Consider the following 25,513-nt stretch of genomic DNA (forward strand, 5'->3'; position numbering starts at 1 on the left):
AATTTGATCTGTGGTTACATCACCTTGAGTGCAAAGGAAAGTCATTAGAAGGTTTTAAATAGGAGTGCGACAAGATCATATTTGTACTTTAGAAAGACTTCGGCTGCAAAGTGAATAGTGGTTGGAAACAGGCTTGCATTACTAGTATATATGTCTTGTGTGAATTAGAAAAACAACTTGTAAATTAGAAAAATGTGCCACCTCTGGGCAGACTAATGATCCAGTAGTGTCCCTGCAGCCCTGATTCTGGGAGCTGAGTTTGGACTATATTTCAGGCCTCACTCGCTCCTGCCCTCCATGGCTGAGTGTCTTCAGGCAAGGCTCAACCTTCACAATTGTTCACAATGGCTGTTTGGAAAAGGGTTTTGTAGGGAATATAGGTAAGAGATGCTGGGGGCATGAACTAGGGATAGAGACAGGTGGAAGGTTTTTTGAGATATTAAGAATTGACAAGACTTGGTGACTGACTGGATATAGAGAGTAAAGAAGCAAGAATAGGGATATCTCTGTATTTGTATGTGTATGTGTGTATTAGAATATTCAGCACTCCATCCTTCCTCTTCCCTCTTTTTTACTCTGTCTCCCCAGAATGTAGTCCCATTTTCCAAAGTGTTCACTGTATAATTGAGAGGGATTAGTAGTTAGGGTTCGTGTCAGATAGTAAACAAATAACTGCATTTGGGTGTCAGAATTCTGTATGAAGAATGGGACACAAATGGGGGAGTTTTCTATTCTGTCTGAGTGTGAGGGAGGGAACTAGGAGGCAGTAGAAATGGGATTTTGAGAAAGGGGAATGTGGTTAGGGGGCAGAAAGGGAGGCTGAAGAAGGTGCAAAGAATTAAAGAAGGAATGGTAAAGTATGGCATTTCTGACAAAGGCCCAGAAATATAAAACTGTGTGCACTTCTGGGGAAACTCAAAGTCTTTGACTGATTACAGCTGGGAGATCAGTGGGGATGGTGTAATAAGAGATGTGGAAGTGGAAGCTAGGGCCAAATGATCATGAGCCTTACAGTCATTCATTTGACAAATATTTGCCATCATGCAAGGTGCCTGGCAAGAAGTGCTGAATAAAGCAGGCAAAGTATCTGCCTTTGTGGCATTTATACCTTATCTTGAAAGCAGTGTGGGAACTATTGTGGTTTTGTTCAAATTAATCTGTGGGGAACATGGGTTGGGAAGGATTGACGGAAAAGAGAGACCTATTAGGGACCATCTTTTTCAGAAGAAGATGATGGAGGCTGACTGAGGCAGTCACTGAACAGGAGTGGGGAAGAGATAAGAGTTAAGCAGATTTCACAAACAAGACTCATTCACTGATTTGACATAAACGGTGAAGAAATTGGAGAGCAAGAGATGGCCTCCTGGTCTCTGGTTTGAATAACCGGATGGTGAGATACTTTTCTTTCACTGAGATAGGACATTTTGGAAGAAAGTATAGGTGAAGAGAATGAATTTAGTTTTATAGAATTATACAGTCTCCTGACACAAATTGACAAACCTATACCCAAACAGTGCTCTGAACCACCTACGCTTGGCTCAAACTCTGTGTGTGTGTGTGTGTGTGTGTGTGTGTGTGTGTGTGTGTGTGTGTGTGTGTGTGTGTGAGAGAGAGAGAGAGAGAGAGACAGAGAGAGAGAGAGAGAGAGAAGGTTCATGGTGGTGGAGCAGAAGTTGAAGGAGCAACAGATACTCAACTGTGGGCTTTCTTCCTTTCCTCAGATAGCATTATCTCCTGACACTGAGCTCTCTGGGGTCTGGAGAGTTCTGGTTTGCTCTATAAAGGAAGCCTGATTAAGGTTCTAAATACATCTGAGAGGCTGTACATAGATGCATTTTTGCAGAAAAGCAAAAAGTTTTGATTGTTTTTAGTTCCAAGCCCAGATAGAACTTCAAATGATAAAGTAAGTGATGGTTCTACTTTCACGTCACCAAAATCCTACTCTTCAATCTTTTCCATATGCCTCTAAAACAACTTCCTATTTCCTAAACATCACATGATGACAGACAGCAGGACATAAAATATGTAGCGCTTTGCTTACATTCCTCATGGGGTCAAATGCATCAGGAACTAATTTGCTGATCATCACATAGATTATTAAAGAAAACAGAGCATTGGGATGATAAATCAAATAATTAATTAGCAACAAATATGATCTGAACAGGTATATTTACTAAAATGCTATTACAGATGCTAAGGCTTTAAAATAACTTGCTGTTTCATGGAACAATATAGAATCATTTACGAAGAATACTTATTTTTTCATGTGTCAGCTCTAAGAGCAGGACTACCATATGAGGATGCAGAGACTGTGCTTTGTGAAACTCCAGGGGCACCATTCATACAAGGTATGATTTGCACGGATCCCTTTAGAGTTCTGTAATATGGTAGCCCTAGATAATATTCATGGTCACGTGAAGGGAAAAGACAGAAGTATAGGGAAATCAGGCTTATCTAAGGCACCAGTGATCAAGCAATGCTGGGCACCAGAAAAGTAGAGGGCGATGGTAAGAGGAACAGGATTGGAGAGGAAGACAAGGACTTGCCAAGAAGTTCAGCGTAGGAAATGACTAGACATTTGCTGGAAGGAGGGAGAATGAATGATGGTAAGGTGAACAAAAGTGTTCTCTATAAGAGGGAAGGAAGTGGAAAGACAAATTAGGAATTTGGTGCCTAGAGAGTAGGTCTGTATAGCAGTGGGTTTGTCACTGTTTTTTGTTTTTCAAAAACTTACGAAGTTTTTGCAGTTATGATATTGAGTATAATTGCTGTGAAAGCAGTTTATTGAACATTCTCAATTCACTAGGATATAAACATGAAAAAATAATTTTTTGAGTCGCTGTAACAAACTGTGTTCTACTGAGTTCCTCTGTTTCACTGGGTAGCAATTACTAACATCAGAGGCCAATTCCATTAGCATCGTCATTGTCAATTTGTAAAAATCACAGTATCTGTGGAAGCACAATAAAGTGAAATCCAGTAAAACATGGTATGTCTGTATACGTATACATTGTGGAATGGATAAATCAAGCTATTTAATTAATGCATTAGCTCATAAAATTTGTTTTGGTTAGATCAGTTAAACTCTATTCTTTTTGTGAGTTTCAATTATAGAGCATATTATTAACTATAATCACCATGATGTACAGTAGGTCTCTCAAACTTATTTTTTCCTCCCACCCCAGCCTCTGGTAACCACTATTCTACTCTCTGCTTCTATGTGTACAATGTTTTTAGATTTCACATATAAATGAGAACATATGGTATTTGTCTTTTTGTGTCTGGCTTATTTCACTTAATATAATAGTGGCTTTGCTGAGGCAAGTTGGATAAATTGGAACTACATCTCTCAGAAACCATATGATTCTGGGTTAGAGTTGGTCAAAAATAATTTGCATGAAATGTGGAAGGCAGAAGTAAAACAGCAGCCATAACTGCTTGCAGGAGAAGTGATAAAAGGCGGTGGGAAACAGGTGCAGATGGGCCGGCATCCTTGCTCCTCTCTACTCCATTTCTGACTCTTCTTTCTGAATGCTGACATTGCTGACTGATAGTGATCCTAGGTCCACCACAAGACTCTTGGCAACAAACCCACAAAGGTTTTTTTATGCACAGTTAACAGTCTTCCACAGATTTCTACAGTGGCCCCCTTCATAATCCCATTCCAGTTCCTGGACATGCCTGGATACCGACATTAAACACCCAACACAAACTTCAGCACTTCAGATAGGCTTGTTAGATTTTTTTTCTGATCTCCCATTTCCTTTCTTCAGTGCTTTACTTCCTCATCCTAATTCTTATAATAAATAAATTCCCTACTCTGTAATACTCATGGTGGTCTGTTTCCCTGATGGAACACTGACCAGTACAGTTATTGGTTATTTGGGTAATCTATCTAGTACTGTGGACCAAACCATCCCAAAACTTAGTGGCTCAAAACATCAATCATTTTCTTTTTTCTATGATTCTATTGGTTGTCTGGGCTTAAATGGGAGGTTCTTTTGCTGGTTAGGCTTAGAGTCTGGTGACTGCAAATGGAGTCATCTAGAGGCTGGGAAACAGCGAGAGTTAATTAGTCCTCTTTTTATTCTGCTTGTATTCCTGGAACCTCTCCAGTGGTCTCTCCATTAGCATAGCTGTATTTTAACATGGTAGATCAGGGTTCCCAAGAACACTAAAATGGAAACATCTATCATTTTTCTGTGTTATGTTAATTGAGGCACATCATTCACCCAGCTGAGATCCAATGTGAGAAAGAACTACATAAGGCTACAAATAATTGGAATTGTGGATCTTTGGAAACATTTTTGGGGATTAGCTACCATACTTTTCTGTTTGGCTGCAATAGGCCTGGATCACTTCAGTGTTGCTTTGAGTTGAACTCCTTTTAGTCCTATTTTATGCTGGTGTGAATGTTCATCAGGCACTGTGGTTTGGGTCCCCACACTTACACATGCTGTACTGGGGCACTCTGGCCTGTGACAGCAGCCATCTCAGTGGCATGAATAGAAGCATGGAAAGATAGTTCTCTCAGTCCTAGCTGAGCAGCTGTGACTATGAATGCATACCATCTCTCTGTGCTAGAGCTTGGGCAGACCTAGCTTGTGACACTGTAGACTTCCCACCCCAAGGAGTAACACTGACTTGGATAGCTAGTGATACAGGTTTTTTTCTATTCAGGAACCCTGTAGACATTCGAGTCTCTGAGGTCCGTAGAGGGTTAGTCCTCTCCCATACAGGGCTGCCTCTCTTCCTTAATGGAATATCTTAGATGTATTATCTGTTGCCAGATTCCCTGCAAGAGGCAATGAGCCTAAACTTACCTTCCTAAATGTGGTAGTTTTTTCATGATTAAATAAATCAACTACTAGACCATAAATGCTGCTGGGTGGTTGTAATGGACAACCCACACAGAGACTTCATACTGTAGGTACAATCGCTAGTTTATCCTGGACTATAGCCAGGGCTGGTTTTGTGGACATACCATCTGTGCAGTTGCTTGGAGCTCTGCTTAGAAGGGCCCTGAACTTGGTTTAATGTTTAGCTGTTGGTGTCTTGAAATTCTTACTAATTTTAAAGCAAAGGCCTCTTATTTTCATTTTTCAGTGAGCAGCATAAATTATGTAGCCTGTATTGACTACAACAATGGTAATGATTTAGTTACCTTTCTGATTCTTAAGAATTCACAAATAACTACTTGATGCAGACCTGGGAATAGAATGAAATCAGAGCTTGACCTGGGAGGAGAGAGCCCACTACTGGGACCCACCTGAGCCTAGCTGTTGCACTAGAACCTCAGAGAGGGAAGTAACCAGGCTGGGAGGCTTTGCCTCCAGAGTAATGGGGTGAAATGGGTGGAAAGGACATAAAGAAAATCTGACTGATATATGATATTTCTGGTGCCAACATAGAATTTCAGGCCTTCATTCCCCTCTTGGTAAAGGCCAGGTGCTCTACAATTAATGTTTTTCCTGCATTTTCTCTTGTACATCCCTAGCCATTAGCAACTGGCCAAACAGGTGCCAGTCTGCTAGAGGAGCTAATAGTGCCAATAGACCTATTGCCTCAACAGCTTAGTCTCCAAATGCCCTAGTGCGCAGCTCATTTTCCTCTGCACATTTTCTTCTGCATGCTTTGTGAGGAAGTCAAACCTTCCTAGAGTCAGGAGTCTCCCACTTACTTCCTCTTCCTTTGCTCCTTTACTACTTCCAACTTAAACTACAAGGCCTTTTTTGTCAGCCCTGCTAATCACACCAAATTCTTTACGCCAGGTCAAGATCTATGTTTGAAGATTGTTAAAAGTGACCCCTGGACTCAGCTTATATGGCTTTCATTTTCATTTACTTCCAAAGAGCAAAGAATTCCTGACAATGCTACCTGAGATAAGAATGCAAATGAGTGGATGCTGTTCTTCAGGTCCTCTCTAGTTCCTCAGGATGCTGAGTTATAGTAATAAAAATTCCTGTGAAACATGAGAAAACCACCCGTTGGAAGTACAAGGAAACCATATGCTTGTAAACTTGGACTCAAAGTCTACCTACTCCTATGAGGGGAAGTTCCTTCTGCACCATCTTACACCATTGTTACATGCTCTGTGTTCCATTTTGTTTACATCATTAGGGCCTCTGGCTGACCTGGCTATGGTCTGCCATATAAAACTACTCCTTTCAACCCACATTTTCTCCTTAAGTGATCTCATTAGTCAATACGGTTGTGACCCTGAGAGATGAATGAAAATATTGTTTTAAAAATAATTAGCTTTCTTTATCTGAAAACAAGGGCAATAGATAATAGTTTCAGTAATTCTTTCCTATGATAAAACAAAAAGTATGCAGATAGGTATGGCTTTTTAAATGAAAAGAGATAGATATATGTTTATATTGAAATAAAATCAGGAAAAATTATAGTTTGACAGGTGGTAATTGATTTCGATTTTTTTTCTAGTTTTCTCCATATCCATGAACTGTAGTAAACATAACCTTGGCAATTGTAGGGTACAGTTGGAGGCTTTGGATGAATATGAGATTATCAATTTATACTTAATAATACCAACACCAAATTCATTTTTTTCCAAATGTTGTTTATTTGCTCTCCTTTACTTGTATTTTGACTACTCAGATAGATGATTTTAATTTCTTGATGCAATTTGAAATATCATTTCAGAAAACTGTTGCATCAAATAATATACAACCAGGTATCAGTATGAAAAAGGATCTTTGTTCATCACTATTTCTTACAAATAAAATAACAAATAAATGAAACTACTAAATTTTAATCTTGACAGTTTTTACATATCCATGAGTGTTTTTTATTTAATCAAAGTATCCTTTTCTGACATCTTAAAATTATTTTTATGAGTTTATGATCACACATGGGATGAATTTTAAGATTCAGAAATATCCTTTACTTACATTGTTTTGTTTTTTAAAACTCTCTTCTAGGTCTACTTGAAGATTTTTTTCTTCGTTAAGGTTCAAATGGTGGTACTTAAAATAAAGTTAACAATTACAACAGACCCAATCACAGACAATACCAGCGTAGAAATATTAACTCCAGAATTATGACTTTTATCAGGAGTAGGAGTAGGAGTAGGTGTAGGAGTAGGAGTAGGAGTAGGAGTAGGAGTAGGAGTAGGTGTAGGAGTAGGAGTAGGAGTAGGAGTAGGTGTAGGAGTAGGAGTAGGAGTAGGAGTAGGTGTAGGAGTAGGAGTAGGTGTAGGAGTAGGAGTAGGAGTAGGAGTAGGAGTAGGAGTAGGTGTAGGAGTAGGAGTAGGAGTAGGAGTAGGTGTAGGATCAATGTCATCAGGATTTTCTTGAGGGATAAACAAAGTTACTTGTGCAATGTTGGATACTTTTGATGTCAAATTGCTTTTATCTATACTTTTAATGGCAATAAATATGTGCGTTGCATTTTCTTCTGAGATATTTTCTGGTTTAAATGCAAAGCTTTCCTTGGAGTTGGCCTCCTTTGGTGACAGATCAGTAGTATTTACTTGAAGAGCATCATCAAAACTGTCTCTTAGATCAAGAATACTTCCACTTATTCTTATGATATAACGTTGAACTGAGAAAAAAAAGTTACATGTAGTTTAGAGACTGGAGCATAGCATATTCATTCCTTTTTATTTATTCTCAAAAATGTCTAGTTATGCAAAGCAGATAGATGAAAAGCCTTACTCATTTTTAAATAAAAGCTGAATTCTGGTCTTAAGCTCTGCAAATTGCTACCTTCTTTGTATGAAAAGTAGGACCACGTTAAAATGTGTCATTTGATTGATTAAAAAATATCGGATTATAAAATTAACACTTTGCTAGGCTGTCAATATAAAACCATTCTCCCCTCACCCACCCTTACACCCCTGTTTTTGCAATTAGTGCCTTTTACTTAAGTCAAAATCACATGACACTTCATCCTTACCTTTTCCAACATCAAAATTATCTCCTGGTGCTGTCCATGTAAGAATAATCTTATCCTCATGAACTGTGGCATCAAGGTCTGTGATTTGACTTGGTGGGTATTGGTCAGGCAAGGGAAGGCTTGGGACTTGTGATACCACAAATGCACCTCCGGATGCTGTTCGGCTGAAATCCTCCAAGGTGGTCTGAGTATCCTCATCAATTTCAGGTCTTGGCGGGTTTGCTTCAATTTCCCCTGCATTAAACATTTCCTGGTTTATAATGGGCAAAACTACTGGTATTTATTATAATTCAGTGAATCACCTTCTTCACTTGTCTTTTCCTTTTAAAAAAATATATACAGTCACATTTTTACTAAGTTTTATGACAATCATAAGCGCCCAACTGGTGAGAGAATTCTTTCTTTGGTAGGATATTGTAGGACAGAATCAGAAAACAAATTGCTTTAGAATTAAGCCTACACTGGGTGACAGAAATATTATATAATTCAATATGTGCCTTTTTAAAAAAGGAATTGCTTTACCTCTTGAATTATCTGCACTCTGGGAATATACCTGGGGAAATCATTGCCAGTTCTCCTCCACCCACTTGCGCTAGGTCCCTCCCTCCATGCTGCAATTGCTAAGGAATAATTCTTCTGATTGTATTCCAATTGCTAGTAGAAAGCCCCTAAAAGTCACAAGGGACCAGATGAAAGAAAGCTAGCAAAGAATGCATTCTTAATTCTTACATCACTTTACTGCACACACTGTTTTTCTTTTTTACTTATTAAAATTCCAAATAAATGTTTACTCTACAGCATATGTAATCTGAAAGATAAATTCTGCACAGGCTTGTGCTTAGGTTCATAAATTGGCCTGTTTCCTTCATCTTGAGCTGAAAGTTGGGCATATTATTGTTGATATACATAAGATGTTCAAACTAACATAATAATAACTGATGTTTTTGAGTGAGATCATGTCTTTTGCAGGAACATGGATGGAGCTGGAGGCCATTATCCTCAGCAAACTAATGCAGGAACAGAAAACCAAAATACTGCGTGTTCTCACTTATAAGTGGGAGCTAAATGATGAGAATTCATGGACACAAAGAGGGTAACAATAGGCACTAGGGCCTACTTGAGGGTGGAGTTTGGGAGGAGGGAGAGGAGCAGAAAAAATAACTATTGGGTACTAGGTTTAGTACCTGCATAATGAAATAATCTGTACAACAAACCGCCATGACACGAGTTTACCTATATAACAAACCTGCACATGTACCTTCAAACCTAAACTGAAAGTTAAAAAAAATAAGAATAATTGACCTTTTTTGAGTGCTTGAGTGCTTACTAGGTGCCAGACATTGTACCAAAGCTTAGATTAATTTAGAGGCAAATCCTAGTATGACTGAGAACTTTATTCCATAAATGGGAAAAGCTATATTTTGAGTTTTAATCAACCTGTTTGAAGCCTTAATTATATCAAATCACCAATATTATTCAAACTATCACTGGATTATAAATATCACGAGTTACTCACCGTTCACTACCCAGCCTGGTATGTATGCGGCTCTATTCAGTGGAGGCTGTAATCTTAGCCTGGCAGTGTTTGCTCCTCCATGAGCCCGTACTTTTAAGCTGTATCTGCCATTTTCTGTATATGCTGTAAAATACCTGGAGTAGACTCCATCATTCTTGAAAGAATCAGCGCCTTGTTATAGAAATGAAGGAATAAAGTCTTGTAAAGAGAAATTTTGCATTTTCTAAGACAAGCAATTGGCCTCTACAAGCATATCCTCTAGATTAGGCTTAATATTTTTAGATTGACCCTTTGGAGAATATTTCCATTATATTCTGCCAAAATAATATATTGTAGAATTGACACCCTTGAGCTATTTCGATATCTATTATTTCTATATAACATACATACACACACACTTATATTTATGTATGCGTAATAAATGCCTAAATACTTCACCTTTCTGTCCTTATTAATTCATATACAGAATATTACGCATAGTACTCTTACAATTTCTCCACCACTGGGTTGCTTTCAGCTTGCTTTCTCTAAACACACTATGTCATCTCTCTGTTTAAATCAAAAGGGTCCCTACTAAGGAAAAATCCTTTCTTTGTGTAGGATTTAATTCTCACAACAGTCAACTAAAATTACTAAATTTGGAGATTTTTAGAGATACACATTTCCCAGACTTCCTAGGGAACGGTCCCAGCATTCTGTGTTCTTACTAGCCCTCGAGATGATTCCTTTGCACACTAAAGTTTGTCTGCAGACTAAAGACATTTGCAGACTAAAGAATGTCTGCTCTGTGTCATTGTTAATCACTAATACCATCTCAGGTAAAGGCATTCCAAATTAGCAAATTTCCCCAATTACCTAAATGGTCATCTAGCAAAATGTTGAGAAGGGAAACATGGTGCATATAAGTTTTAATGTAGTATAGATTTGCAGAAAGGGAAAAAAGAGGCAAGGGATAGTTGTGGAAATATTGATATATCTGAAGAAGGCATTGAGGTACACAAAAGAACAATTTCACCTTCTCAGTTTTTCTCAGGGGCAACTCTAGTTGAAGATATGATTATAAAATGATTGAATAAGTTACATTGCAAAATATACTGATAGAAAATTTTGTTAATTCGGGTGCCTATCAATATAGTTATTTCCTTGCTCATTAACCTCTTAACAGAAGCTTCTGTTCCTAGAACAATCCAGAATCTAGGGAAAGGGTCTTTAGGCATCACCCATCTGTGCAGACCAGGGAGACAGAAAATGGCCAACGTTGCATCTTGATTCCTACCAGCCAGACCTGGTATCTGATGCCCCAGTGATGAATCTTCCTCTTTTGTGGCAGTGCTAGCTGCCTCTGGGCCCCAGTTCTCAGGACTATATTTATACTTTGTTCCAGCTGTTGAGGATTACTACTGCTTTCTTTTCCTGCCAGAGACCCAAGTTCTATCACTTAATCACATTTAGTTTGCCTGTGCTTCACCCTCTCTCTAGCCAGACTTTCTTGATGCTGTCCTCAGCCTCCTGAATGAGACCTTTCTAATTGGTGACAGACATTGGTTGCCTGGATGATAAACAATAATGATGACAAAAAATTACATGTATGGCCAGGCATGGTGGCTCACTCCTGTAATTCCAGCACTTTGGGAGGCTGGGGTGGGAGGGTGGCTTAAGCCTAGGAGTTTGAGACCGGCTGGGGCAATATAGTGAGACCTTTTCTCTTTTGTTGACCTTTTCTCTACAAAAAAAAATTTAAAGATTAGCTGAGCATGGTGGCACACACCTGTATCCCAGCTACTTGGGATGCTGAGATAGGAGGACTGCTTGAGCCTGGGAGGCAGAGGCATCAGTGAGCTGAAATGGTGCTACTGAACTCCATCCAGCCCATGTGACAGAGTGAGACCTCATCTCAAAAAAACAAAAAAAACAAACAAAAAAATTCAACAACCAAAAACGTTTTTATTTTTATTTATTTATTGGGTATTTTTGTTGTCATTGAGACGGAGTCTTTCTCTGTTGCCCAGGCTGGAATGTGGTGTTATGATCTTGGCTCACTGCAACCTCCACCTCCCAGGTTCAAGTGATCCTCTGTCCTCATCCTCCCAAGTGGCTGGGATTACAAGTGTGTGCCACCACACCTGGCTAATTTTTTGTACTTTTAGTAGAAAAGGGGTTTCACCATGTTTGCCAGGCTGGTCTTAAACTCCTGACCTCAAGTGATCTGCCCACCTTGGCCTCCCGAAGTGCTAGGATTACATAAGTGAGCCACAGCGCCCAGCCCAAAAACATTGATTGAGTGCTTACCACATGCAAGACATTTGCTAAGCACTCTGTAGGTTTTACCTAGATAAAATTTCCTGCTGTTCCTGCTGTTCCTCCTTAATCTGCATCAATTCTGTTGCCTGTCTTACTGCTCCACAATGCCACAGGGACTCACAACATGCTGAATTAGGAAAATATTGGCTTATTCATAAAAACCTGTGAATTACCTGCACCATTATCCAAAAGTTCCAAAACTTCTGTATGTCCATTCTGTGATTCAATGAAAGCAGTCACATTGGCTCCAAGAACAGGTACATATCCTTGTAGAATTTCTGCGTAAACAATCATTGGGCTGGGGAAACTGTTTACGTCCTTATTCATTTTAGCATTCACTGTGATTGGAGGCACGGAAGAATTTGCTGCTCGAGAAGTTACTGTAATAGTTAATGTTTCTGGGTTTGCTTTGGCTTGAAGATTGTATGCCCAAGTGCCCACCTAAAAGTTTCAACAGAAATATAGTAAGTATCCAAAGTCAAGCTACTTTCTATATTTCCATTACGTAATTCTAAAATAAATTATATAATGGGGAGAGAATAAAGAGGTTTTAAGGATGTTGAGGATAAATGGGTAAGGGCTGAGGCAGTTCAGACAGGGCATGCCAAGTGGTACCATTCATGATGTGTACACTTTGCTACATCTCAATTGGAAAAAATAAGTTTTAGAAGGTTTGCCTTGGTTTTGGCCTTAGAGTCCACAGATTCATCAATCCTGGTAGGGTGAATAAGGAAGGACCCTGTAGCTCTCTACCCACCAATTTGCATAGACTCTTCCTACATTTCCTTCTTAAAGTTCTTCTCAAACAGTCTTGACTACCTTTTCTTCCTTCTTCTTGATATATAAGTTCTTTTTTCCTACCATCATAGTTTTAAGGACACAGGCATGGAAAGTACATACTATTTTATCTTAATTTTAAAGTTGATACAGCCTTTGGTACTGACATTTATGACATTAAACAATTTATGTTCAGTTTTTTAAAAATGTTGACAGGATGTCTAAAAGCTGATTGCTTACCTTTGCAGTTCCTGGAATACTGAGATAGGCCATTTTGGAAGTTGCATCCACTGTGAAATTTTCCATTATTGTTCCACTGGGATCCCAGAGAGAAATACTGGGAGGCAGACTGTTCCATGTGATGAGAAAGAACGTGTCCTTTCCCACTGTACTATCAATTATGACAGTGTCGTTCATCCAGGGATTACTATTCAGTGTTAATCCCTTACTTTCAAGCTGTTTAAATAGATTTCAAAATTAATGACTGCAGAAGACAATAATTTTATTCTTTTTTCAAGATGGTTTTTAATTTCTGGCCTGAGAACAAGCTTATAAATGGCAAACCACCTTAGACTTGTGATCTCTCTGCAAGGTGGTGATGATATGACAGTTATCAATTAAAAAGTGAGGAAGTAAGAGACTTAGAGCAGAAACATGTAGAGCAGAAACATGGGTTTTACAGTCATGAATATGACCTTACTGTTTTTTTCCCGGTTGTCTTGGCAAGCATTCATGGATGTTTTCCTGATGTGGAAATTTGAAATAATTTTTTCACACAGATAGAGGGAGTAGCACTGGACAGTAAATATATTCAACAAGAGGGCAAACTGATACATAAAGGTTGGGATCCTGAGAAGAGAGGAAATGTAGAAGCTTTCTTTGAGAAGAGCTTTAAAGAAAGTATCTCAACTTTTTGTTGATAGCTGTTAGTCCAGAAGGGCCAACCATTTTTGTTTAGTTACTCATTTTTTAAAGTGACAAAGAAATATGCACATATTGTGGAATGGCTAAATCAAGTGGATTAACATAGGCATTACCTCACATACTTATTTTTGTGGTGAGAATGCATAAAATCCACTTAGTGATTTTCAAATATACAATACATTGTTTTTAACTACAGTTGCTATATTGTATAGCGGGTTTCTTGGTATTCCTACCATCCATTTAAAATAAACAGAACACAAAATAGTATCTTCAGAATCAGTTCTCTCTCCTTACTTCTCAATTTCAGTCACTATAATCATCATGTTCTCAATCAACGATGATGGCAACCTCAGAAATGACCTTTATTATACTTCAGCTTATTCTCCAAACACTAGCAGGCTATATCGCACACTAATTTTTAACTTGTTTGCAGGGTATATCTGCAGACAAGATGTCCAAACAAATCTGTACATACTCTAAGCTCACATCCTATAACTTCTGTTCTTTTCATTGTTGAGAAGTAGAGGAAAATAGATTTGTTTAGGGATCATGGCAAGTTTTAATATAGGCAGTGAGCTGATGAGCTGGAAAACACCAGACAGAAATCTTGGCATAAAGTGACATGACATAGACATGTAGGAATGAAAAGAAGAGAAATATTTTTGTAAAATATATTTTGAGAGAAACTGGCTATGTTCACATGGGACATGAAGAAAGAAGAATCAAAGTTTACTCAAAGTTTTTGAATCTAAGTAACAGAAAATGGTGGTGCTATCAAGAACCAGACGAGCAAAAGTGTTAAATTCGGAAAACAGGTGAATAAAACAAAAGCCACCGAAAAAAGTGGTTGAAGAGGTGACAGAAGCCCTATGTTTGTAGATAGACAATGATTATTCACCCCGTCTTTCTCCTGCTTAATTTATTTCCAAGATACACTCCTTCCATTTCCCAGCCAGGTTCTTGAGTTCATGTTTCTAAATCTATTTCATAGAAGTTAAGCATGGGGAAAGCTTGGAAGCATGAGCTTTTAAAATGCATTCATTGAAAAATGGGTGCTTTATTTTGGAAAAGGTCCATTTTTGGTGAAAAATTTGACATTATAACATTGTAATGTCATTTCTTAACCAAACCCATGGCAATAGGAAAATAAACAGTATGTCTGCTGTTTCACCATTTATTTTACTCTTATTTCACCAATTAATTTGGCTATAGCTAAGGGTAATTTCTATTTAAGATTAAAGTTTAGATTTTAATTAAAAATTTACTTTGAGAAAAATATGGAACTCAAAACTTATAACCACCAAATGGTTTTTTCTTGTTATGGCAAAAGTGAACATGAAAACCCAAGGAATGAGAACTCTGACCTGAAGGGACTTCTGGGAGAGATCAGTATTTCCTGATGTAAGAGCCCCAAAAGCATCAATGAGGCCATTGTTCTGGGCTTCATCTGAAACATAAAAATGACTTCCTCCTAAAATGTAAATGCATTAATTAGACTGCTTTCTAGAAAATAAGTACATATATTTTAGTGATTATTAAGCTAATAGTTAAAACAAAATCATAGTTTCAGTATGTGTTATTAAAATAGACCAAAAGCACATAGTTGTACAGGTTAATTCTGAAATGCTCATTTTAAAATGTCATAACTAGGGAATGAAAGCTACCATAATACCTCATTATCAAAATCTTAGCTAGCTAAAATGCATGATAATTATAGAATATGAAAGATGTTACAATTCCATGTATTAAAGCTCACAAACTTTACACAGCCCTTTTAGAGAAACTTTTATTTCTAACAAAATTGACTTTCAGATATTTCAGCCAGTGTAGATTTGTGAAATCTTTTGTTAAAAGATTGTTAATCTTTTATTTTAGTTCTAACAAAGTTGACTTTCAGATATTTCAGCTAGCATAGACCAAAATCAGAAAATTAGAAAGATGAAAGAGCTGCTATATTTAGGTATTCTCACAATAACTGGCAATGAGCAGATAGAAAATTGGAAAGCAAGAGAGATAAATCCAAAAAAGTACTACTTTTAAGGAGCTACTTGGAATAGAAATAAATTTTACAATGGCCATGAAAGGAATTTGAAATGATGTGATTTTGTATAACAAAGCATTAAAAAGAAAGCATATATTTAGTACCATTAGAAGCCAATTCAACATAATTTATACTCATGTCATAAATTATATATTCTCTACTATGTTTAAGAAGGTATTGGAAACACGTAATCCATTTTCATCACATCTGTGTGTCTGAAATAACAGCTACCATAGTTAATGTTTATATAAAAACTTCATTGTTATTTAGATCTTTTCAGTCTGAGCTTCTGTTAATCACATACACCCACCCCACAACTTATGCTCTGGTCTCATGGAGTTTTCACCATTCCCTCCATGCGCCTTGCATTGTCACCCCAACATGATGTTTTTTGCTCATGACTTGATCATCTTTTCTTACCCCCTTTTTCTTCCCAGAGAAATTCACCATCTGTTCAAAGCCCAGCTCAGAATTCAGCTAGTTTCGCATGCTTCCTTTCCCTGGCTCTATACAACTCTAGTAAAACTAATGGCTTCCTCTGCTCATATAGAACTTTATTTTTCTATATTCCTCCTGTTATGTAGGAATGCTATCTGATTATGTTATTTCATCAACAGTTTTGTTTGTCTCTCCAGCCAACTGGACTCCAAGTGCCACGAGAACAGAGATTGGGTCTGGTCCCCAGCTTCAGTGCCTCCAAGGCAGAAACTCAAGAGACGTTGTTGAACTGTCAGCCTTTACATTTATGCATTACTATTGAAGGCCTGGAATAAATGGATCGTGTTTTACCTGTTATCTTGCTCATCTCTATTACTGCTTCATCAGCAGCTGTTCCCAAAGCAATAAAATGAACAATGGCCCCACTTTGTTTCACTTCATCAATACAAGAACTTGCAGTGTTATCCTCCCCATCAGTCAGCAGCAGTACTTCAGATCCATCGAGTTGGGAATGTAGCTCTCCAATCACCTGCAAACATAATTCAGAGCACAGTTACCAACAGACGTTCCTAGATCAAATAGACAAATGGGAAATGAGAAAAAATTTACAGAGAAAATAAACAAAGTTATGCAGAATAGAAGAGATAACCTCTATTTTAAAATAAAGAATTTTCAATCAACAATCCTTGGGGAAAGTTAAACATGAATTTTTTTAACTCCCAGCTGCAGGGAGTATTTATTTAAAGGAATTCGGTGGGACCAGGCTTTGGAAAATCCTGTCTAGACTAAATGACAATAACATCTCAACCTGGGAAACTCAGGTCAACCAGATACCAAAGGTATAATCACAGTATGTGACATTAAATAGTGTTATGTTTTCTTTGACTGGACTACCTTCTGACAGACAAGCCTTCAGTTTATAAAGTCTCTTGCATTTAAAGCTAGATGCATTAAGAATCCACTTCAACATTTGAAAAAGTCAGTGATTACAAATTAGTAAACCCTCAGTATGCTTATAAAGAAAAAACATGGAAAGTTCTAAGCATGTGGTTAGGGACTTTGTTATGCAACTTTCGTTTACTTCTAATAATAACTGGCACAGAAGTAAGCATATTGGTGATGCTTAAAGAATATATTAAAATTATACTTATTAAGTTCAATTTGTAGCTTGTATCCTTTTCCTAAATGCCAAACAGTTTGAAACTCAAAGTTTTGAAACTAGGTGCCTGTAAAAGAGGATAGAGAGAACTTAGCCCAGGATGACAACATATTTCATTTTCTTTGACAGTTTTAATTGGTGGTGGCATCTTGGAGCACCATTTTGATACCTTGATTCCAGGCCAAGAGGTGAAAAATGACAGATTGTCAGTGACTTTCTTTGGCATGGAGTGAAGGTGTGTGTGTAGATTTGCAGAAGAGGGTTTGGAATGTAGAAATCCCTAAGAAAGCTGGTATCAGGGAACAAATTGACCACGCTTATTACAATTTTTGCATGTTTTGAAGCAAAGAGTGACTAATATATATATTGCAATATATGGGAAATATTCTCTGACATGCCTTGAAACCGAACGGAAAGAGAGGAAAATGCTTTTATACATTTATGGCATTTGTAGCATCTCCATCACACTTCTCCCACGCATTTAAGTACAAAATGAAGATCCAAAGATGAAGCAGAGTTCTCTCTTTCACCTCTCCTTTTCTTGCATGAGTTTATTTACCAAACATTTACAATGTGCCAGTCACCGTGCTGGGGATTCAGTAGGAACTACATTCCTACATTCATATATTAATAAATAATTGGGTTCAATTTTACAATGTTTATGGAGCTTTGTGTCAGAGACTGAGGAGATCTAGAGATGAACAAGGAAGACAAAACTAATATGTATTTACTACAGAATATTCTATAGTTCAAGAGAAATAACAGTGTAGTGTTACAGTTTACTGAACATTCACTATGTATTAACTGTGTTTTATACATTGTATAATTTAATCCATCTCCAAGCTCCCAAAATGTCTTCCTATTACCACTTTTACTGCCTACAATTTATTTTATTCAGGGCAATTGGAATCATCTTCCTGGAACATAAATTGATTATCAAACTCCGATACTTTAAACCCTTCAAGAGCTTTTTGTTGTGCTTGAAACAAAATACAAGCCTCATATTTTTTGAAGTTTTTTAAGATCTAGTCATTGTCTACCTCTCCAACCACATTTCATATCCCCTCATTTGCCAAACTCCACTGCTACTAGCTTCTATAATTTCGTAGAATAATCTAGTTTTTTCTCACCTTTTTCCTTAAGGAACTTTTGCATTTCTTTTCTATCTGAACCACTGGCTTCTTCTCATCCTTCAAATCAGAGCTTAAATGTTACTTTTTAGAGAAGGCTCATTGGCCTCTCTACCCAAAGTAATTCTCCTTTCCCTGTTACTCTGTCGCATCACCCTGTTTCGTTTATTCACAACACTATCTACATAATCTGCAATTCTTGTATTTATCTATCTATTTATTATCTGTTCCCCACTTATATACATGTACCATAAGAGTGAAAAAGCTTTGCTTGGTGAATAGATTAAAGCATGTTCATATTTTGAATAAATTAAAACATGAGCAACCCTATGTGCTAGCTTTAATTATCCTATTTTACTGATGAGGTAATTGAGGACTAGAGAGGATAAGAATCATGTTTAGGGTCACAAAGCTGATAAGTGACAATCGCAATTTGAATGCAGGACTTCATGTTACAAACCTAAACTAAAATGTCATGCAATCCATGGAAGAGATAGATGCAATTGGGTTGGGAGTAAATGGGAAGCTACATGAAGGAGAAAGGATTTTGAAGGGTTGGTAGAATTTTAACATGCAGAGATGGGAGAAAAGGAAGCATTTTAAGTAGAGGAACTTGCATGTGCAAAGGTTTGGAGGCTGTTAGTACACAGTGGACTTGGAGAACAATGTGTGTAGTAAGTTGTTTGGAGGACAGAGCATCAAGAGGGAAGAATGGAGTAAACAAGGCAGGAAAGATAAGTGAGGGCAATTTTACTGAGCGGGGGAGACTTTTTAGTAATATCAGACTGAGAAATTGAGACAATTTTGTAGACTGTGAAGAGACAGTAAAGATTTCTAAACAGTAAAATGACATAATTTATATTAATTGTGGGCTCAAGATGACCATTTGGCTAAAAATAATGTTCATAATAATTATACATATATTTACTAATTATTATAAATATACACTTAAATTATTATATACTTAGTATATATAGTATATGAAGTAGATATTTACTATATAATATAGTAAATATTGTTCTAAGTATGTAAATGTATCATTTCATGTAATCCTCATAATTACTCTATGAGGTAGGCATTCCTATTTCCTATATTGTATAGGTAAGTCACTAAGACTCCAAAGAGACTGAAAGGTTAGCCTAAGATTACATGGTTAGTAAGTAGCACATACAGTATTCTGATGTCAAAGTTCATGCTCTAACTCGTATGGCTTACCCTAAATATGACTCACAGTCTTGCTACATCTGCTTTAAGAGGTATAATAAATAGTTTGCCCTAGCTGAATGTTACAGAAACTCAAATGAGAACTAGCTTAAAGTAGAATCATACTATATCACCTGTGTCATTGCCCCAAATGTTGATGGCTTTTGCATCCAAGCACACTTATTTAACTAACATTTATCGAGCACTGACTACTGCGTGGTAACAAGACAGCAAAGTCCATGACTTCCTTGGGCTTGTAAGTGAGTGGCAAATTGATAGTCATTTATTCACCCATGGGTTGTTCATTGATTCACTGATCCGTTAAAACATCAAGAGAACTTTTTTTTATATGCTTAGTCCTGTGCTTCTTAGGATTAATTATGTTAAAATTAGCCAGCAAGTATGTGCAGTACTACTTAACATGAAAATGTCCTGAAAACAAACAAAAACCAAAATATATTTGCAGTACGATTTTCACCTGAAATGCATGTTTAATTCCAGAGCAGATGGAAGTTCCTCCCAGAGGATATGTAGGTAATCCTGCCATGAGCGTGTTTCTTTCATCACTGCTTTTTATTTGGATTAGCTTATTTACAATAGTGGCAGTACTATCAAACTGAACCATCCCCACCCAGGATCCATTTTCAACAGTCTGCAGCAGGAAATGTTTTGCTGCTTGATTCATTCGATTTAGGCGGTCATTACCCTAGATTAAAAAGACAAGAAAAACAAACAAGTGATTTTGACTGGAAAATGATAGAAGATCACATAAAATGAATGGACAGAATTTATTGGTAACATTTTCTATGAACGGTAATTGATGTTGTTAAAGGAAGCAATTATCAAATTTTTAATTGATAAAATTAAAAAAATGGTGGTGTGTATTATGGGACATGTATAGTAAGGAGCGCAGGTTTTTATTTACAATTGATTCTTGACTGCTGAGTATCCAAGTAAGAGGTGGAAGGTAGGGTGGGGATTGCATTGAAATTGGGGTGAGGAGACACATCTTAGAGACTGTCTAATTACTCTTGGGAGCTCCTGTGCTTGTTGTCTTCAGATAAAACCATACCCCCAAGCCTATAAATCAAACCAGACTGTTGCAGACTCCAACCAGAGACTGGAATCACTCCATCCACTGGAAACTAGACTGCCCAAAAGGTAATACTTACCCAAGCTTCATTTTAAGTTTGGAGAGGCCAAGGCCCTATCTTCCCACTTTCTCCTTCTGTTCCTAACCTCTCGCTGCCCCCTTTCCACTAACGGGTTAATTGAATTGGCTCTTTGGTAACCCTCAGGACCCAGCCCTCTTTCGGAGGGAATTGTCTAAGGTGTAAGCTTCTTCATGCATTTGTCTTCTCCAGTCCTTATCACCATACTGATCTGTGTTACTCCCCGCCAATTTATGCCCAAATTTCCTTCTGAACTCCCTGAACCAAATCACAATGAGAAACTTCTACATCTTCATTTTACATGTTGTCTCCACTACCTGCATTGTTGTGGCTCAATTCCTTCAGTTCTATCATTCTCTGCCCTTTTTAATACCTCCCTCATTTGCTGAAGACCTTATTCCTGTTCTTCAGCATGCTTCGCTATGCCTTAAATGTGCCATCCTTCTGGTTTCTTATCACATTGCACCCACTTGTTTGCTGTGCATTCATTTCAACAATTATTTATTGATTACTCCTATGTGATTAACTTTATTCTAGGAAATGGGGATAAAGATGAATAAGACATGATTCCAAGTCCTAGAGGATCTCCTAGGCTAGCGGAAGAGAAATGTGTAACATAAATATAATATACAGTAACAGAGGTATGCGCAGGACATTGTTGGGAAACAGTAGAAGGGCTTTAACCAGCCTAGAAGCCCAGTCCATTTTCTGGAGGAATCCAAGGAGGAAGTGACCCTTGGATTAGGTATTTTTAATTATACTGGCATCTTTCTTTTACTATGGTATTTTGCTGCAGTATCTTGAAGTCATGATCATGGGCAGTGATGGTACTTTATGCCACCATGAAATTTAGAACAATCTAGGTGCAGACAGAGTTCAGTGTGTTCTTGGATCTTCAAATATCCTACATCCCTATATCCAGAAAAAGTGAACCTACCCCCATGCTTCCAGACTTATCAAGAACTAAGCACACAATTCTTTGACTGATCTTCAGCAATGAGAAGACAGGTGGAGGAGGTGGTGTCACCATGGGTATGGTGTTTTTAAAATCCTCAGAATTGCTAATCACCTCCCATGTACTTCTAAAATTGCACTTTATGTTTTGTAGGCTTGGAGCTTCTTGATTATGGGTTTTTTCGTTACAAAATTCAACAACCTAAAACGTTAATAAAATAAAAAATAATTTTAATATACCATGCATTTAAAAATCAAACTACAAACCTGAAAAATTTAAAAGTCTTCTGCAGATATGTTGTTTGTTAAATGGAATATCATTTACTGAGCATCAATATTACAATAAGGTAGATTTACCATAATAAGAATAATGGTAACATTAATAATAGATAACACTAGATAGCACTAGTTCAGCATATACTATGTGTTAGCCAGTGTTCAAAGAACTCTATATCAATATATGTAATCCTCAGGTCACCTGAACAGATACTTTAAAAACATGACAATATGTCATTTGATTATAAATTCTGGAAGCAATTATCAGCATACTTACAGAATCAATACTTTGCATAAACATTATGGATGCTTTTTCTGTTTGTACTTTATCAGGAAAGAATTGACAATCTTTTTCATACAGTTTTGTTGTAGAATCAATTCTGCATGCTCTACTAAGACAGCTGCCTCCTTGACACTTATAAACTCTATTTCTACCAGAGATACCTGCGGAACACCTGAAAATATATGACAGTTAATATTTGAGGCAACTGAATCATTAGCACTTACAGAAATCTTAAGTGGTTCTATTCATGATGAACTTTATATCAAGATGTTTATTCTTCTATGGTACCATGTACTTCCTATCCTGGCTATAGAGTTTAAGGGTTCCAATCAAAATAATTATCTATTTTTTAAGAAATTCTAGAGGGAAATTTTAAGTGGGGCCTCCAGATAAACACAATGGTTGAGTTCTCTCCTCTGATGAGTTCTCTCCTTGTATTAAAGCTTAGACATCTCTCCCACTGGACTTTTGGTGGTAAATATGCTATAGGGACCTGGATAAGAGAATTTTTGAGACAATTTACTCTGAGTACCACTTTAGCTTGAAGTTCTTTGTAGATTTCCTCCCAAAGAAGATATTCCCAAAAAGTAGTACATGGGATAGACACAAATGTTCTTATTACTCGAAGAGCATTTTTATCCAAAGGGAAATGTGATTGGAAGCGAAGATGAGGTGCTGCCAAGAATCCCATGGTAGAATAAAAAATGATGGAGACATTTTAGACATATGTTTTATGGCATGTAATTGACCACAGGTGGCAGTGATTACAACAAATACACTGAGATGTGAACATATTTTGTCTTTTCAATAGACTTTCAGTTCAAATTCAGGAAATGATGACTAGTTTCTATTCAGCTATTTAGAGAGTCTTATAAATATGTCGATGCTTCTATTGCTCCCAAACTAGGTGGACATGATGAAACTATCTATGTGGAAAATCATGCTGAATATTCTGCAGCAGCAGTTATACATCTAAGGGGAATATGATATAAACAAATGCAATAAATGTAACACTCTCTAAAAGATGTGCCTGCAAATTGGTGCAATGGGGCAGAGGAAGGACCTTGATTGAATTCGTATACCTTTCAGTTCTCACATTAGTGTCAAGTCCCAAACCCCAGCAGGACATCTACATTGATGAGGTGATAGCACCAATTTTAATTTTAAATTGATTCTTCCCAACTATTTTGCTCTTTTGATCACAGAATCAAAAGGAGAGTCTATTATTAACTGTGATGCTAGATGGCATTATAAAATAACCTTTATAAATCTCCAAGAAGTTCCTGCTTGGCTCCTTGAAGCTGCTTGATTTCTTACTCAGTCCACATTTAGCACTACTTAACCATGTTTGTGCATTCTTGTGTAATGTAAATAACTTTGATCTTATCCCAGCATATTGTATATCCATTTACATGCCCAACTTCAATGCAAGTGAGTTCTGGAGGCTATGGTAGAGAGGTATAAAATATGTTAAATTGTCAACTGAATGCTTGCCATTGAAATTATGTATGTTTTAAATAGCAATCAACTACTTAAAGATACACTTTCTAAAAAAAAATAAAAGCATTGTTTTGTGACATATTGTCTGCATTAAGAATGATTTTGGAAGAAATCAAAGTAGGAAAATAAGAATGGATAAAAGCCTGAAGTCAGTTTAGAAAATTTAAGTAGCCATGCCTTGTTGCTTCGATTTTTTTTGACTTAGCAGGGTAGAAAGGCTGATCTTCATTGTACTCATCAAACACTCCCCACCGGAGGTGAGCCCACTCATGGACAAACAGTTTGCCTGTGGGAAAGCATTTCAAATACATGATCATAATCCAAGTGACACATTTTGTATCATATTTTAAGAAGCTTCTCTTTCAATTATAAAATATATTTAGATTTCGGTTTTCAACAACTATCAACATTTATATTTCAGTGTATAAAAAAGCCTATTGCATTAAATTACATTATATTATGCTATATTATGTAATATATTATCTTCTTATTCCACAACATGTTAAATCAATGAAACAATAAGGGAGGATATGCTATGGGCCGAGTGGACTGGGATTTGTGTTTTGGTTCTTGGTGGTAAAAAGTCTTAGTACAATGGTTTATGGTTCTCCAAATTATAACCATGGGGATGTTAAAATGAAGGAATTCATTTATGGTACTTAAGACACATAAGCATTAATTATATGAAACAATTTTTAATTATATATATATATATTCAATGCAATACTAGGTAATAAAAAATATAAAGATGTGTGAGATTTAGTCCTTCACTTGGGGAAGTTTTGAGAGAGGGAGTTCAAATAAAAAAATTTTTTAATAAGAATTTCACAATAAATGGAGGAATAAAAGTAAATCCACAGCTTGAGATGCTGAAAGAAGGAAAGTAGAACTTTCATTTTAGCAATGTTGGGAAAAACTTCAGAGGAAACAGATGGAGAAGGAAAGATTGGAAATAAAGTCTCTTCTGCTACAATGTGTGTTTCTGTAGCTCAAACGACCTCATATGAATCTGAAAATGGGAGGAAAATACACCACAGTATGAAGAAGTCATGTTTCTTTTCTTTTTCTTTCTTCTTCTTTTTTTTTTTTTTAAGATGGAGTCTCGCACTGTCGCCTGGGCTGGAGTGCAATGGCGCGATCTCAGCTCACTGCAACCTCCGCATCCTGGGTTCAAGCGATTCTCTTGCCTCGGCCTCCCGAGTAGCTGAGATTACAGGCACCTGCCACTATGCTCGGCTAACTTTTTGTATTTTTAGTAGAGATGGGGTTTCACCACGTTGGCCAGGCTAGTGTCGAACTCCTGACCTCGTGATCTGCCCGCCTCAGCGTCCCAAAGTGCTGGGATTACAGGCATCAGCCACCTTGCCCAGCCGTCATGTTTCTTTTTTAAGTCTTTGCTATTCAAACTGTGGTCCTGGACAACATCCATCAGCATCACCTGGGAGCTAGTTACAAATGCAGAATCTTCAGGCCACCCTTTGCTTACAGAGTCAGAAGCTGCATATTAACAAGGTCCCTAAGTTACTCTTCTACATAATGCACTTTAAAAACACTGGTTTCAGGTTTCCTAAGCAAATGGAACCAGGTTTGTGGGAGCAGGATTAGTATGTTCAGTAGGAAAGGAAAAAGCCCTGCAGTAGGAATTTGGTGCGTGTTAAGAAAAATTTAAGAGTCTACTCAGACTTGATTCGTTCTCAGGTTTCCCTGCCTCCCATGCCCACCTTAAAAGCAGCCCTTTTGACTTAGAATTCCATTCCTGTCTACATCATTGTCTCATTTCCAGCTATCTCTGTTCCTATTTCTAGTAACATTTCTCTCTCCCCCTCCTCGCACCGTGTGTGTGTGTGTCGTGTGTGTGTGTGTACTTTTAATATGTGCTATGGCAGCCTCTGGCCATACTGCATTGCTTGCCTAGGTGATCT

The 25,513-nt window shown here is 37.3% G+C and overlaps 1 protein-coding gene and 1 long non-coding RNA gene across 2 annotated transcripts in view; one reads left to right on the forward strand and one right to left on the reverse strand.

The window, feature by feature from the left end:
* Positions 1-1,282: 1,282 nt before the first annotated feature.
* On the forward strand, positions 1,283-16,271 carry LOC134756972 (uncharacterized). Its single transcript, XR_010130543.1, has 3 exons — positions 1,283-1,390; positions 2,274-2,348; positions 16,112-16,271. It is a non-coding gene; the product is annotated as an uncharacterized lncRNA (long non-coding RNA).
* CLCA4 (chloride channel accessory 4) overlaps positions 6,571-25,513 on the reverse strand; it is a 33,899-nt gene continuing 14,956 nt past the window's right edge. Inside the window, exons 4-14 of the mRNA XM_055371663.2 lie at positions 23,769-23,877; positions 22,086-22,263; positions 21,516-21,734; positions 19,885-20,112; positions 16,266-16,443; positions 14,800-14,906; positions 12,752-12,967; positions 11,908-12,175; positions 9,434-9,604; positions 7,918-8,151; positions 6,571-7,563 (exon numbers count right to left, since the gene is read on the reverse strand). Of these exons, the coding sequence (XP_055227638.2) occupies positions 6,974-7,563; positions 7,918-8,151; positions 9,434-9,604; positions 11,908-12,175; positions 12,752-12,967; positions 14,800-14,906; positions 16,266-16,443; positions 19,885-20,112; positions 21,516-21,734; positions 22,086-22,263; positions 23,769-23,877 (2,498 nt within the window). The 3' untranslated portion in view covers positions 6,571-6,973. The remainder of the gene's footprint in view (positions 7,564-7,917; positions 8,152-9,433; positions 9,605-11,907; positions 12,176-12,751; positions 12,968-14,799; positions 14,907-16,265; positions 16,444-19,884; positions 20,113-21,515; positions 21,735-22,085; positions 22,264-23,768; positions 23,878-25,513) is intronic.

This window comes from Gorilla gorilla, chromosome 1 (assembly GCF_029281585.2).
Source record: "Gorilla gorilla gorilla isolate KB3781 chromosome 1, NHGRI_mGorGor1-v2.1_pri, whole genome shotgun sequence".
NCBI classification, from domain to species: domain Eukaryota; kingdom Metazoa; phylum Chordata; class Mammalia; order Primates; family Hominidae; genus Gorilla; species Gorilla gorilla.